This window comes from Pyxicephalus adspersus, chromosome 10 (assembly GCF_032062135.1).
Source record: "Pyxicephalus adspersus chromosome 10, UCB_Pads_2.0, whole genome shotgun sequence".
NCBI classification, from domain to species: Eukaryota; Metazoa; Chordata; class Amphibia; order Anura; family Pyxicephalidae; genus Pyxicephalus; species Pyxicephalus adspersus.
Window position 1 is genome coordinate 12,332,073 of NC_092867.1, and position 13,376 is coordinate 12,345,448.

At 36.4% G+C, this 13,376-nt stretch overlaps 1 protein-coding gene across 1 annotated transcript in view; it reads right to left on the reverse strand.

Moving 5' to 3' along the window:
- The window catches only part of ADAM12 (ADAM metallopeptidase domain 12), a 303,151-nt gene that overhangs the window by 41,888 nt on the left and 247,887 nt on the right, over window positions 1–13,376 (reverse strand). Inside the window, exons 12-13 of the mRNA XM_072424834.1 lie at window positions 9,386–9,475; window positions 2,179–2,374 (exon numbers count right to left, since the gene is read on the reverse strand). Of these exons, the coding sequence (XP_072280935.1) occupies window positions 2,179–2,374; window positions 9,386–9,475 (286 nt within the window). The remainder of the gene's footprint in view (window positions 1–2,178; window positions 2,375–9,385; window positions 9,476–13,376) is intronic.

The following is a 13,376-nucleotide window of genomic DNA, read 5'->3' on the forward strand; positions in this document are numbered from 1 at the left end:
GCCGAAAAATACGGTAATCGTTTTATGTTATATTTTGAAGCCATCAAGCCTGCATAGGACTCATACACGTTCTCCACTGCAGGAATTTTTTTAAAAAATAGGAATTTTCCTTTTACATGATTGGCTGGCTGGAGTCAGCAGGACTCCATATCATTCAATAAGCTAAGAGATATATTTCTTGCAAAGAGATAACATACTTTGCTAAGATAGCAGTTTATATTCCCTTAGTAAACCAACCTTTATAAGTGAGCCAGAGACTATCTATATTCCTATGTGTGATGGCTCTAACCCAAATATACAAGAAATGAGTGAATCCCGGGTGTTTGGCTACAAATAGGGAGAAAAAGCACCATTTCCCCTGTTTATCAGCCCCACTGGAAGCCCCCCCATTGGTTGCTTGGATAACCCAATGTTCTCAATAAACCTAAGTGTATCAGTGGAAACAGCTGTAGATCCAAAGATAGACCGAAGGAAATAATCTGTAGTTACATCACAGATTATAAATAAGCACATGTTTATCAAGGATATTATTCAATAGCTGCATCAAATGTAAATGAGTACCAGCGATAACAGATAAAACATTATGCTAGCGTCTTTTCCTGAGGAAGTTTTCTGCACAGGAAGTCCTGAGTTCAACATGTTTTCCAGCAGTGTCAATCCTGACCTGATGCTACACTTTGTCATTCCAACTGGGATAATGAATGGTCAGTAATCTCTCTGCTCTCATTCTACTGTATAATTCTTTATCACCCCGGCATTTCCTGCATCTGCAATGTTCAGTATATACAAAGCAATTAATCATATCACAGTACAGCTCATTCGCTGAATGACCAGAGCTGAGAACAACTTACCATCCCTGTAACCATTACTAGATTAAAAAAATGTCATTCACAGCATCCCCATGACAACAAGAAATATAGTTATCATTTTCCACTAAACACTGGATGCTTCGGGAGCCTTTATAGGCATAACGGAATAAGATATGAAAATAATTAATATACTATTTATAAAGATGATTCACTATCTTGCTGAAAAAGTAAAAGTTACATTCATTGTCAAAATATAGTAAATATGTTATAAGAGTTTTTTTAAAGAACATAAACCAAACATTTTATTACTTTACATGTGCATCTATAAAACTTGGGTTTTTTTGCCTTTATTATTATTACACAGTATTTTATATAGCGCCATCATATTACGCAGTGCTGTACAAAGTCCATAGTTGTGTCACTAACTGTCCCTCAAAGGGACTCACAATCTAATGTCCCTACCATAGTCATATGTCATTTATACAGTCTAAGGCCATTTTTAGGAGGAAGCCAATTAACCTAACTGCATGTTTTTGGGATGTGGAAGGAAACCGGAGTACCCGGAGGAATCCCACGCAGACACGGGGAGAACCTGCAAACTCCATGCAGATAGTGTCCTGGTCAAGATTCCAACCTGGGACCTAGCGCTGCAAAGGCCAGAGTGCTAACCACTGAGCCACCGTGCTGCCTTTGTAATTCAAGCACAAATTTCAGGACTATTATCTCTATTCCATATCTGCCACATTTTAAGGCCATGCCCACATATACATCAAAATACTAAACTGCAATTTCAATTTCTTTTGCTTTTAGATTTTCATACCTAGAGAAAGTATGATCCTAGAGTTGCCCGAAATAAAGGTCACAAAAGCATGTTGACTGAATTCTGAGTGGGATAATTATGAGAAGGATAGATGGTACTACATAATGAAAATGAACAAAGCAATGTGGAAAGAGAAGAATGTGATATACATAAGCTCTGCAAGTACAGAGCAAGATTCTAAACCCTGGCACTATATTGCCCTATTGGTTACCCTATTGAGCCTCATTTGAATTGTTTTGTACACGTTTGTAGATATGATAATTTTATCTTTGCCAAAATTTTGTTCTGAGATTGTAAATATTTTGTAAATCTATATTTTTAGGTGTATTTTTTTTCTTACCCCTAAAAAATGGTGCTTATAGTTTAGCACGAATGAAACACAGTGGGCAAAAAACAAGACACCAGAGAAAAGAAAAGCAGCAAACAAAAAAGATCCACTGTTTGAATAATACATTCTATAAAGCACAACAGTCTAGATGACCCCTGTCTTTCAAGACTCAAAAAACGCCCTTTGTACAGAGTAGCTGTTACAAAAAATGTGGCGCTTACCTTGTCCCCAAAGTGTGACGCATTGCTGCTCATGGGTCTGACACATGCCACTGTAGCAGTATCCATCCAGTGTGTAACAAGGGTGACCGTCATGTAGGTAGACATTGGGCGGGCAGTGTGCACTGTTTCCTGTGCAAAATTCAGGGAGATCACAGAAGTTGTTTGAGTCCCGGCATGGAGTTCCACCTGGCTTTAGCTGTAAGGGCAAACCACAAATGTTAAAACAACAATCAAAATATGGATTTTATCTCACCAGGCATGCACATTGTTCTTTATTTGGAAAGTGCAAAGAATTTATATTTTTAGTTTCTCATTTTATATTTACCATTACACGTCCACGTTTATATATCTAAAAGGAAATTTTACTTTTGAAACTATTTGCTTTCAGTGCAGAATGATCATGGCTGGGAGGAAGGGTAGTGTGCTGTACAAAGCCGACTAAAAATTTCATATAACCTTGCCTTGTGCAGACTACCCAAGGTAAAGCCAATATGTAAAGCTGAGACATAAATGAAAGAAAAGAAATCCAATGTATGAAAGGAGCAGGCTAGGTACAGTAAAGCTAGGGGAAAAAATAGGTTATGGCAAAGGACTTTTTCAAGCTTTCAATAAATTAGGCTAATCAACTTTATCAGGAGAGGAGCATGTACAGCTCCGCGGTATGGAAAGCCTGAAATTCAGCTATAAACCTGCTTGTGGGACAGATCAGTGTATGTTCATTTACTGTACAATGGATAGGAAGGGAGATGGCAGGCTAAAACCTCTCACCAAATTACTATTCTAGCTATATAGTGTGGTTAGTCTATGTATATAGGATCCCAGCACAGAAGAAGTGAACAGATGAAAATAAATTCAGTTGTGTTCACAAAGGATTTGTAGGCATCTATCCATGCAACAGAAACATCACCAGTCACCCCAATCCAAAAGCAAATGCTACAATTCTGCACAACTAGAATTAGGACAGGCAACTCTAGGCCTGACAGATTGGTCCATTGCAGAACACCCAAAAACATATTTTATTTTAATGAATACAGAAGCAGCTATTCCTAAAGGTTCACAAGTTTGTTCTGCTTCAGGATTGTAATGTGACTGTAATAACAAACAGTGCTGACATCTGTTCTGTTTGGTGTGAATATTCATATGAGGAGTCATGCACATTGATCATCTATTGCTCTGGTTACCTCTCACAATAGCAAAATATTTACGGTGAAAGCCCAGTTTTATTAAAGGCAATATAATTTAAGTATAAGTCTTAGATTTTAAATATGTCACAAAAGTTAAAGGTTAACTAACCCATAAATAGAAATGCAATCAATTGCAGTTTTTTGCACCTGTTTTCTTTTTTCAATCCTCTCAGAAATTGTTAATCCTCTCAGAAATGCAGTGCATTTATCACTTCCTATTAACTGAAAGCTTTATCTACATCTCTGAACTAAACATTTTCCCATTCCCAATATAATTGGCTGACATATTTGAGGTCCAGCCTGGGTAACAACTATTGCTACCCCAATAAACACAAAGCAGAGGTGAGCATAGGGATAAGACATGTGTTATACACAGAATCACCAGGTTAATAAAAACCTAAAAAGCAAACTGACTGAGCTACTTTATATAAAGATGAATAAGAGTATTTAAATACCTAAAATGGAATGTATTGCAGTTTAAAGAAAAGGAAAGGAAGGAAAATTCAGATAGTAAAACATTTATTTGCATATTTACATGCAGAAGAGAATCTTCTGTGTTATCCATCTATCTGAAGATTTGTACAGCTATTACAGCACATGTACATTTTACCAAAATTGGCATTTTACTGTAATAGACAACCTGACCCAACAAATTACTGGTTCTTCGAGACCATAAGGACTCTGTATTTTGTTTTTGCATGTCACTGCATCTAGCCATCAAGTCACTTCTATAATCAAACAAAAAAAAAAGTGTAAATGAAATAAAAAGCATACGAGTGCATTTCATAACTTGTCACAGCCCCAGAGACAAAGAACTCTATCCAGAGTCTGAGCTAGAGTACAAAGCCTTGTAACATTCATATCCTTGGCTCATTGTCCACACTTGTGATAAAACTAAAGTTTTATGGCAAAGTATCATCCAAAACAAACAAGCTGTAACTAGATTAAAGTCCACAGTGTCATTTAAGGATTTCAGAGATCATTGTAAATTATACCATTATGAAATAAACTGAGTTTCTAGGTAAAACAAATGCATCACTGCCTTGAAACGATACATCTGTTTCTCAGCAACGCTGACTAGAACAGCAAAGGAACAATCGGGTATATATAATCAGCAAAAAGCCTTTTAAGGTGTCCACCACATTAAGCGACAGTTATCCATCCTGAAACTGTGAGCGTACAGATTAGAAATGGATTGCATGGGCCCATCTTTAGATATTGCTATTAACAAAGCCATAAACCTGTATGTTTGGGAAATCAGAGAATACTTGTTTATACAACGTTTCACAAAAAAAGACATCACAGTAGTCTGAAGTCCTCTATTGGTATGGCCAATGATCTTGTCTGGTTTTGTCTTGGAAATATTCATAGTTTATAAGTAAATTCATCTGATCAAAAAGTCATAGGGATCTTAAGTACCAGGATAGTCTTTTTTTTAACCCTTTATTTAATTTTTTATAGCTGCCCACATTACCTGACCCCTACAGTGCAACGTATGAATCACGAGTGAGCTATCAGCAGACTTTGACAGGGGCATGTTGAGATAAAATATGCACAATGTTCAACAATGCAAACTGGGTATATACAAAATACTCAAGCATTTTAGTTTTAATCTGTTAAAACTTCAAATACAAGGTGATTCAGTCTATGAAGAATTCAACAAAACCACACAGCTGGTAAAGTATAAGGCGACAAACCATGATACATGAGCCTCTTAGTGCCTGTGGCACTGCACCAATTTTTTGGTGTGCTCCTCCTTTAGCTATGCCATATGAGGACATGTTTTTGACTAAACAAGATTTTCACCCATGCCTGCAAATCAGAGCTAAAAATCTGGAATCGGCAGGAAATTTACTTGTAGAAAGAATTGAAGCCTCCTCATCTATGTCAACTATCACTGTAGTTTTTATCAAAGACATGTAAGAATTTTTGGTCTTTTTTTACTCATGATTAGTGTGAATAGTTATCTCCTGTATGCTTTTAGAGGCTGGTTAGTTGTCACCCCTAATATGTCCCAACCCTCTATGACTGTCAATAATCATAAACATAGCCTCTTCTTAAAAAAATTTTAAAATACACATACCTACAGTTAGGTCCATAAATATTGGGACAGTGACAACTTTTTTCTAATTTTGGTTCTGTACATTACCACAATTATTATTCAATGAAACAACCCAGGTGCAGTTGAACTTTCAGCTTTTCAGCTTTAATTCAGTGGGTTGAGCAAAAAGATTGCATAAAAATGTGCGGATCTAAAGCCTTTTTTTAACACAATCCCTTCATTTCAGGGCTCAAAAATAATTGGACAAATGAAAAAGTTGAAAATAAAATGTTCATTTCTAATGCTTGGTTGAAAACCCTTTGCTGACAATGACAGCCTGTAGTCTTGAACTCATGGACATCACCAGATGCTGGGTTTCCTCCTTTTTATTGCTCTGCCAGGCCTTTACTGCAGTGGCTTTCAGTTGCTGTTTGTTTGTGGGCCTTTCTGTCCGAAGTTTACTCTTCAACAAGTGAAATGCATGCTCAATAGGGTTCAGATCAGGTGACTGACTTGGCCATTCAAGAATATTCCACTTCTTTGCTTTAACAAACTCCTGCTTTAATAAACGCCTCCCAATCAATGTGACTGCATTTAGCTGGATTTGAGCAGACAGTATGTCTCTGAACATCTCAGAATTCATTCGGCTTCTTCTGTCCCATGTCACTAGTGTCCCAGTGCCATGGCAGCCATGCACGCCCAAGCTATCACACTGCCTCCGCCATATTTTACAGATGATGTGGTATGCTTTGGATCATGTTCCACTCCTTCTCCATTCTTTTTTCTTGTCATCATTCTGGTAAAGTTTGATCTTGGTTTCATCTGTCTAAAGAATGCTTTTCCAGAACTGTGCTGGCTTTTTTAGATGTTTTTGAGCAAAGTCCAATCTAGCCTTCCTATTCTTGAGGCTTATGAGTGGCTTGCACCTTGCAGTGCACCCTCTGTATTTACTTTCATGCAGTCTTGTCTTTATGGTAGACTTGGATATCGATACGCCTACTTCCTGGAGAGTGTTGTTCACTTGGTTGGCTGTTGTGAAGGGGTTTCTTTTCACCATGGAAATGATTCTGCGATCATCCACCACTGTTGTCTTCCATGGAAGTCCAGGTCTTTTGGCGTTGCTGAGTTCACCAGTGCTTTGTTTCTTTCTCATGATGTACCAAACCGTAGATTTTGCCACTCCTAATATTGTAGCAATTTCTCCGATGGTTTTTTTTTCTGTTTTCGCAGCTTAAGGATGGCTTGTTTCACCTGCATGGAGAGCTCCTTTGACTGCATGTTGTCTGTTCAAAGCAAAATCTTCCACATAAAAGCACCCCAAAAATTAAATAAAAAAAAAAAATAACCAAAAAGTATAAATTCTTCATGAGCAGAAAGCCAAAAAAAACTGTAGTCATCATTACTTAAAATTGCTACTACAAACATATTTTGGTTACCCAATCTCTTCAAAAATGGAAAGATGAACAGTCTCCACCAATAGCATATGTGACAACACAGGAGCACATCTGAGAGTTGGTTGCTTTAAACAGTACATAGAGGCATGTAGATCAGACATATAGAAAGAAGAGTTACCCATGAAGGAAGGAGGAATAGAGAGATCTGGTTTAAAGAGAGGCATCTTTTCCAAAAGTGTTGTCAGCTATGTATTAAATATAAGCAACACAGCAGTTTAGAGTGTACTTCACTGTAAGTATACAAGTGAAGCATATATCTAACATAAAAAGCAACATAAATAATGAATGAATACTGAATGCTTGAAGAGAAATGTGTTTCCTTTATACATAGTACAGTTGACATTCAAAAACCTGGCAACCTCGGGACCTGAGGAGTGCCACATTTTCAAAAATTCTGGATATTTGAAAGTTATACTTACCTCCACACACAGGCAGCCTTCCTCACGCAGCAACTGCGGACATCTGGCACAGTTCCAGAGAGCAGGCAGCAGGGACGTCAAAAAAGTGTATTTTAAGCAAGCAAGACCTAACAGCTGTTTCTACAGAACAGCGACATCAAAACATCAGTGGCCAAACAGTGTACTACAGTCCCTGTATTGAAAATGTGATCTGAAATTCATGCCTAAAAACTGATGAAAATGGATTATCGATGGTCGGATTTTCGATTGTCAACTGTATATAGTAAAGTAGAATCTTAGGTGCAGTGTAATGGTTAGCTTTAGTCTTGCAGTAACCAGGCTCTAGGTTGTACTCTAAGGATATCAATGCATTGAAGGGTAGTTTTGGATCAAGTAAAATAAAAAAAGACTTAGCATCTGACTACACTGGTACTTTTCTGATTTGTTTTGCATTGCAGGCTTGCCAAATGATCACTGCAAATTATGAAGAATACCCACCAACACAGATACTCAAAAACTCAACTTCATCTAGCGCACGAAACACACAGGCAATCTTACGATCAATCAACTGTGAAGAAAAGTAGGACAAGGTATTTGTGCTCTAAAGACAATTGGGAGTTATGACTTCCATATATAACACATTTTTAGTGTCAAAACTAAATATTCTGCCTATTTGTACAAGGTTTAGCAATTGTCAGGTTTTGAGCTTTTATGTCCACAGCTTACAGTTCAGGATGTGCATTTGCAAAACACTACATGAAGAGCAAGTACACAGAATTACATTCCCATGGCAAAACCGATTAGGACTGTGGAAATATTTTGAATGTCTGATTTCCTCTTTACAAGCGTGGATGATATGGAGCTGTTTGTTTATCTGACACCGGAGAGGACAATGAAGGATAGCAGGACCAAGACACTAATGCAATAGAAGCATGACTTCATTTGGAACTTATTTGTCTGTCATGAGTATTTCCACGCTCAGGGTGGAAACCAGCAATACACTGAAAGAGGGAATACAATTTGTAGAGAACAGATCTATATAGGAAAACTCTTATAGGAAATCTAAATAGGAAAACTCTTTAACACAATAATACTCAAAAGTGACCCAATAATATCCTATATTCTGGAGAGACTAAAATGGCAAGAAAGCTCACCCCAGTGAGTGATCATTGCCAACTTCATAACAACAAGTGAGGCTGTCAGGCTTCTGCTTTGCTAGTTTTGTTATTATACTAAATAAACATAAAACATGCAATGGCACAAATATAACACCATATGAAAAAGCCTTGGTGAGTAGGAGAAAGAGCCATTGCAAACTACCTCCTGGCCACCAGAGGCTCAAAGAGCTATTCCTGATTTATGGTTCAACCAATCATACTTATTTGAAAACCAAAATATGAATTTTTTAAAAAACTCCTAAACTCCTTTTCTAAAACTCCCCTTTTTTTTGGTAAATTGCATTAACATAATTTCTTCTAATCCTTGACTCTGAACAACGGAGCGCTAAAATCTAGATCCTAAGATTTTATTTTCTGGAACTTCATTTCACTTGTCAGTGCGCTTTTATGACACCTACATAGGTCATTTATACAAGACAGACATGATTCATAGAGGACAGTCACACATGTGTATGAAATGTGGTGTTACTACCAATCCATTGCACACTAAATGAATTAAAATTATGTTTAGGGTCTGCAATAAATCCTTATTTATTAGTGAAGGTAGTCTTTTAGCATATCATTCACAGAACAAATATTGCCAGAGTAGGTCCAAAATCGCCTAATCTGGCAGTATTCAACCCCTACAGAAAAAAAGCAGAATATAAAAAAATATATATATATATATATATTATATTTATATATATATATATATATATATATATATATTTATATATATGAATATAAAAGGGTGCAAAAGAAAACCGAACACCTGATCTGTGCACTTGTATTTCAGAACATGTCTCATTCTGGTTTAGGGATCAGCATGGCAGCCAGAAAGCTATCACTTAAAAATAGGAAAAAAAAAACAAAACACTTCATTATTAGCTTAAGTTTCAAATTCTCGATTTTTGTTACAATCAACAAACTTCACATCCTAGAATAAGTACAGTATTTTTAAATTGAGGCTCACCTTGCAGTCTTCACAGCATAGACCATGGGCGCACACGGCTTCTGGAACGAGCTGGCATGTGCTTGCATTACAGCAAGGGTTGGTACATTCCTGAAAAGAGAATCAGAGGAAAGGCTTAGAACTTAATGGCTTCCATTGGCAGTAAAAGTCTACTTTGTGCCTACAAATGAGGCTTATTCATCTTACAAAACTCACTTGGGCACGCAACAGCTATTTCGAACTTACTCACATTCTGCTACCTTCGCTAACCTCAAAGTAAAATGATGAAATTTGATCACAAGGTGGCTGTGCTGGGAAAAAGCCCATGCCATCAATGGAAGGATGACAACTGGGGATGGAAAGTTTTTAGCAGATTAAACGTAGCGTAAGTAAAGATGGAATGTGCAATGAGTTACTGTAATAGAGACAAATATTTAGAATTAAATGGATTTGATATTCTCCATTAAATCATAGCGATTTAGTAAAATCTGAATTAATATTATGACAAAGACAAGTGAAGTGGATGCACATGGTAATTAATCAGATTCCATGCATGATCTACCCAGTAGAGTGTGGCTATGGAGGGCTAAAAAATTACTGTCAGCAATAGCAAGTATTTCCTGGTTTAAATAAGACATTGTATTAGACTGATCATCTGATATATTTTTGATGGGAAGTACATTGCTAAGTAATGTTTACATGTGGCCCTATATTATGAGTATTTATTACTTCTCACACTACTGTCCCTTACAAGGTTCTGTTGTTTCCTGATGAACAGACACACCATTTTTTAGGCACTATTCAGCATCAACATAGATTAAGATGATATGACTATGATATACAACGGTCATGTAAATGCTGGTGCATATTTAGGTATTGGCTGTATTTACAAATGTTTCATCTTTCGCAACAACTAAAATGTTGCATTCGGAACACTCAGGGGAGAAAAGACTGAGGAAATGCTTATACTTGCCTCAATTTTTTCTCTAAAAAATTAGAGCTTTCTTTAAAAATTATAAAGTTATTTTAAAATATGATGTTAAGAGTGTATTCATGCAGACCTAAGTTACCAATAAGTCTTCTTTCAAAGTTTTCTCTTCCACTAAAAACACATCAGCCGAAATTCCAGTAATTGTTGGAATTGGATAGCATTGTACTTTAGCATCTTTGCTGTATTATATTGTAATTATTATGATAGGAGCATATGAAAAATAAATGTAAAGTATGCATTTTTAATTCATCACTATGAGTGTAAAGTTCAGTAAACAATACTTTAAAGGTTTTGCATAAAATGCCAATTCATTACATAAAGAGAAAAATACACAGAGAATTTAACCATCGCAGATCTAACTAGTAAAAAGGACCCAGACTTGCTATGGTTCACTGCACTTGGCTGTTCAGTTTTGCCAAGTGTAATGCCTTACTAAATAATCCCAAGTACTTAATGTCCCAGCCAGTAAAGAATCTATTTATTATCTGTGTGTTTAAGGAAAAATGGCATTCAAATTTTAATAGTTTCGACACCAAACAAATCATGCTTAAACTATTTTGGGTGGAAATCAAACGTACAAAACCTATTTATAAAGACTGACTTAATCTTGGATTCAATTTTCCTCAAATAGTAAGAAATAGTTTTTCTATTGATGCCCATTTATAGTAAGAGGATTCAAGTTTCTTGTAATCAGTTATTTCTTGCTTGCAGTTCAATATAAAAGCAGGTCCAAGTGGAGTTATTATTTTTAATATGTATGCATGTAGTATTGATATATTACACAGCATTTGTCACTGTGCATTTTGTCATTCTTGCCTACTAATTATCCCTTAGAAACAATCTAATGTCCCTAACACACACTGGACATGAATTTCTTTGGGATTCTCTAGGTTATTGCATTGAAGAAAAAACAAAACACATTTAGCGTTTTATACAAATTCAGCGCACAAAACAGCAATGTTTACAAGGATTATACAATTTGTGATTTTCATCAGCCCTATAGGCTTTAATAGGCAAATATATTTTAAACAAACCCTTTTAGCAATCTCTAACTTAAAGTACACATGTGGCCAGACTACAGACAATAAACTGTGTACATAATCTTAATAAGAAGTAATAAAATCTTTAAAGCAAACCACCTCCAATTTCTTGTAATGTTCTTCAAGATTCTCTGTGACTCTACAGCTAGATTGGCCAACATAGGGCCCACTGGGACCAAAGCCTGGCCCGTCCAGCCATTTTGCTTGGACTATGGACCAATACCTGGATACACTGTAGCCACTTACTGATAAACAAAGTCAGCTAAAGTCGTGTCTCATTCCTGGCTTCATCTGGCAGGCTCTGAGGCAGATTTCATCATCTATTTCAGGAAAGCTATTCAAAACTCATGAAGTATGGAATTGTGGAGGCTAAAATATTACATATACATTGTTTAAAATTTACTTGACCTTTTTTTTCAATTAAAAAACACCCAAAACACTGAAAATATAATCTATTTTTGAAGGCAATTGACACATATAATACCAATATCAGTTGCAATTTGTTGCAAGATATAAGAGCAGCTGTTTATTAAAACCACATTTTCAATAAAAAAAAAATAGCACACACAGACAAAAAAAAAGTAATCGTAAAGATGCGACTGAGGTGACTAACTAGAAACAAAATATGTCAAAATAATTATTGCACCCACAATAATTGATGCTGAAAAAAAATTTACAAGTTTACAGTTTACTAAAGGCTTGAGCATCGGCCACATAAATATTCCTCCTACTATGCCATGCACAATAATTCTCAGTAGGTGTTGCACAGTTAATGATGATATCCATAAGAGCACTAGGAGAGTGTTTAATTTGGTATGTGCATTTGGAAGGAGGTGTTACATTTTTTTTTATGTTACATTTAATACCAGTCATAAAGTAGGGTATAAAGTACTCTATGTGATATAAAAATTTTTGTAACACCTCCTGTTTATGAAAACCTTAGGGGTCTGGCAAACCTCTGATATCTCCTTTGTGCTCTGCCTTAACAGATCAAGTACCTGAGAGCCTCTAGGTTCAAGGGAGGATTAAGAAATCTAGGTTTCTTGTCTCCCCTCCCAAAAGCCAGGATGGATATCCTTGGCCACCAAAAGGCACGGGTTAGCGTCGGACACAAGTAAGGGGGGTTAGTTGAGGAAGTAGCACAATTTGTAAAAAAGTGATACAGTGCAAATCACTTTTAGGCTAAGTTCAGTTGAGCAGTGAGGTTGCGGTGCAGTTACCGCTTCCTCACACCCATAAAAATACTGTCTCACCATGGCCACCCATGAATGAGAGTGGTAGTGAGTGGTTGAGCACTGCTCATTGCCAAGTGCTGTTAAATAAAAACCAGCAAAGCAGTTAGAGCTGCCAAGCAGCTAGCAAGGGACAAGCTGGCCAGGAGTATAAACTTAACTTACAGGTTTTTTTCATGTTTAGGAGTTTTATATTGTACAGTACTTTTAAATTACAGCAGAAACCTGCAGCATCCAAGAGATTTATATATATATATATATATATATATATATATATATATATATAACTAAAAGACTGGTACACACAAACTGTCTGATGAGCTGCTACACTTTACAGTCCCAAACTCCAACCCAGAAGTGCAGGGTACAGTAAGAGCTGATCTGAAATATGCCTTTAAATGGGGCCTTTGTTCTGTTATTTCAAAAGCCCTGTTGAGAGCACTTTCTCACTTTTGACTGAGAACATAGTAAACCTAACAAGACACCTACCAGACATCCGATAACTCTGATATGGGAGAATAATTGCACCTAAACCACAGCTGCTGCCTTTTCCAAATTTTTAAACTATTAGTTTCTATGTGTGGTCATTGTTGCCTTTGGTGTATTCTTTGACCCATTTATAGCCCATTTTCACTACATAACTGTTTACTCTGTAAAAGCGTATAAAAATAAGAGAAAAAAAAAAACAGCGGGCAAGATGTAATCAGAGTAAGTGGCAAAACTGCCACAAAAAAGAGATGTATGTCTCC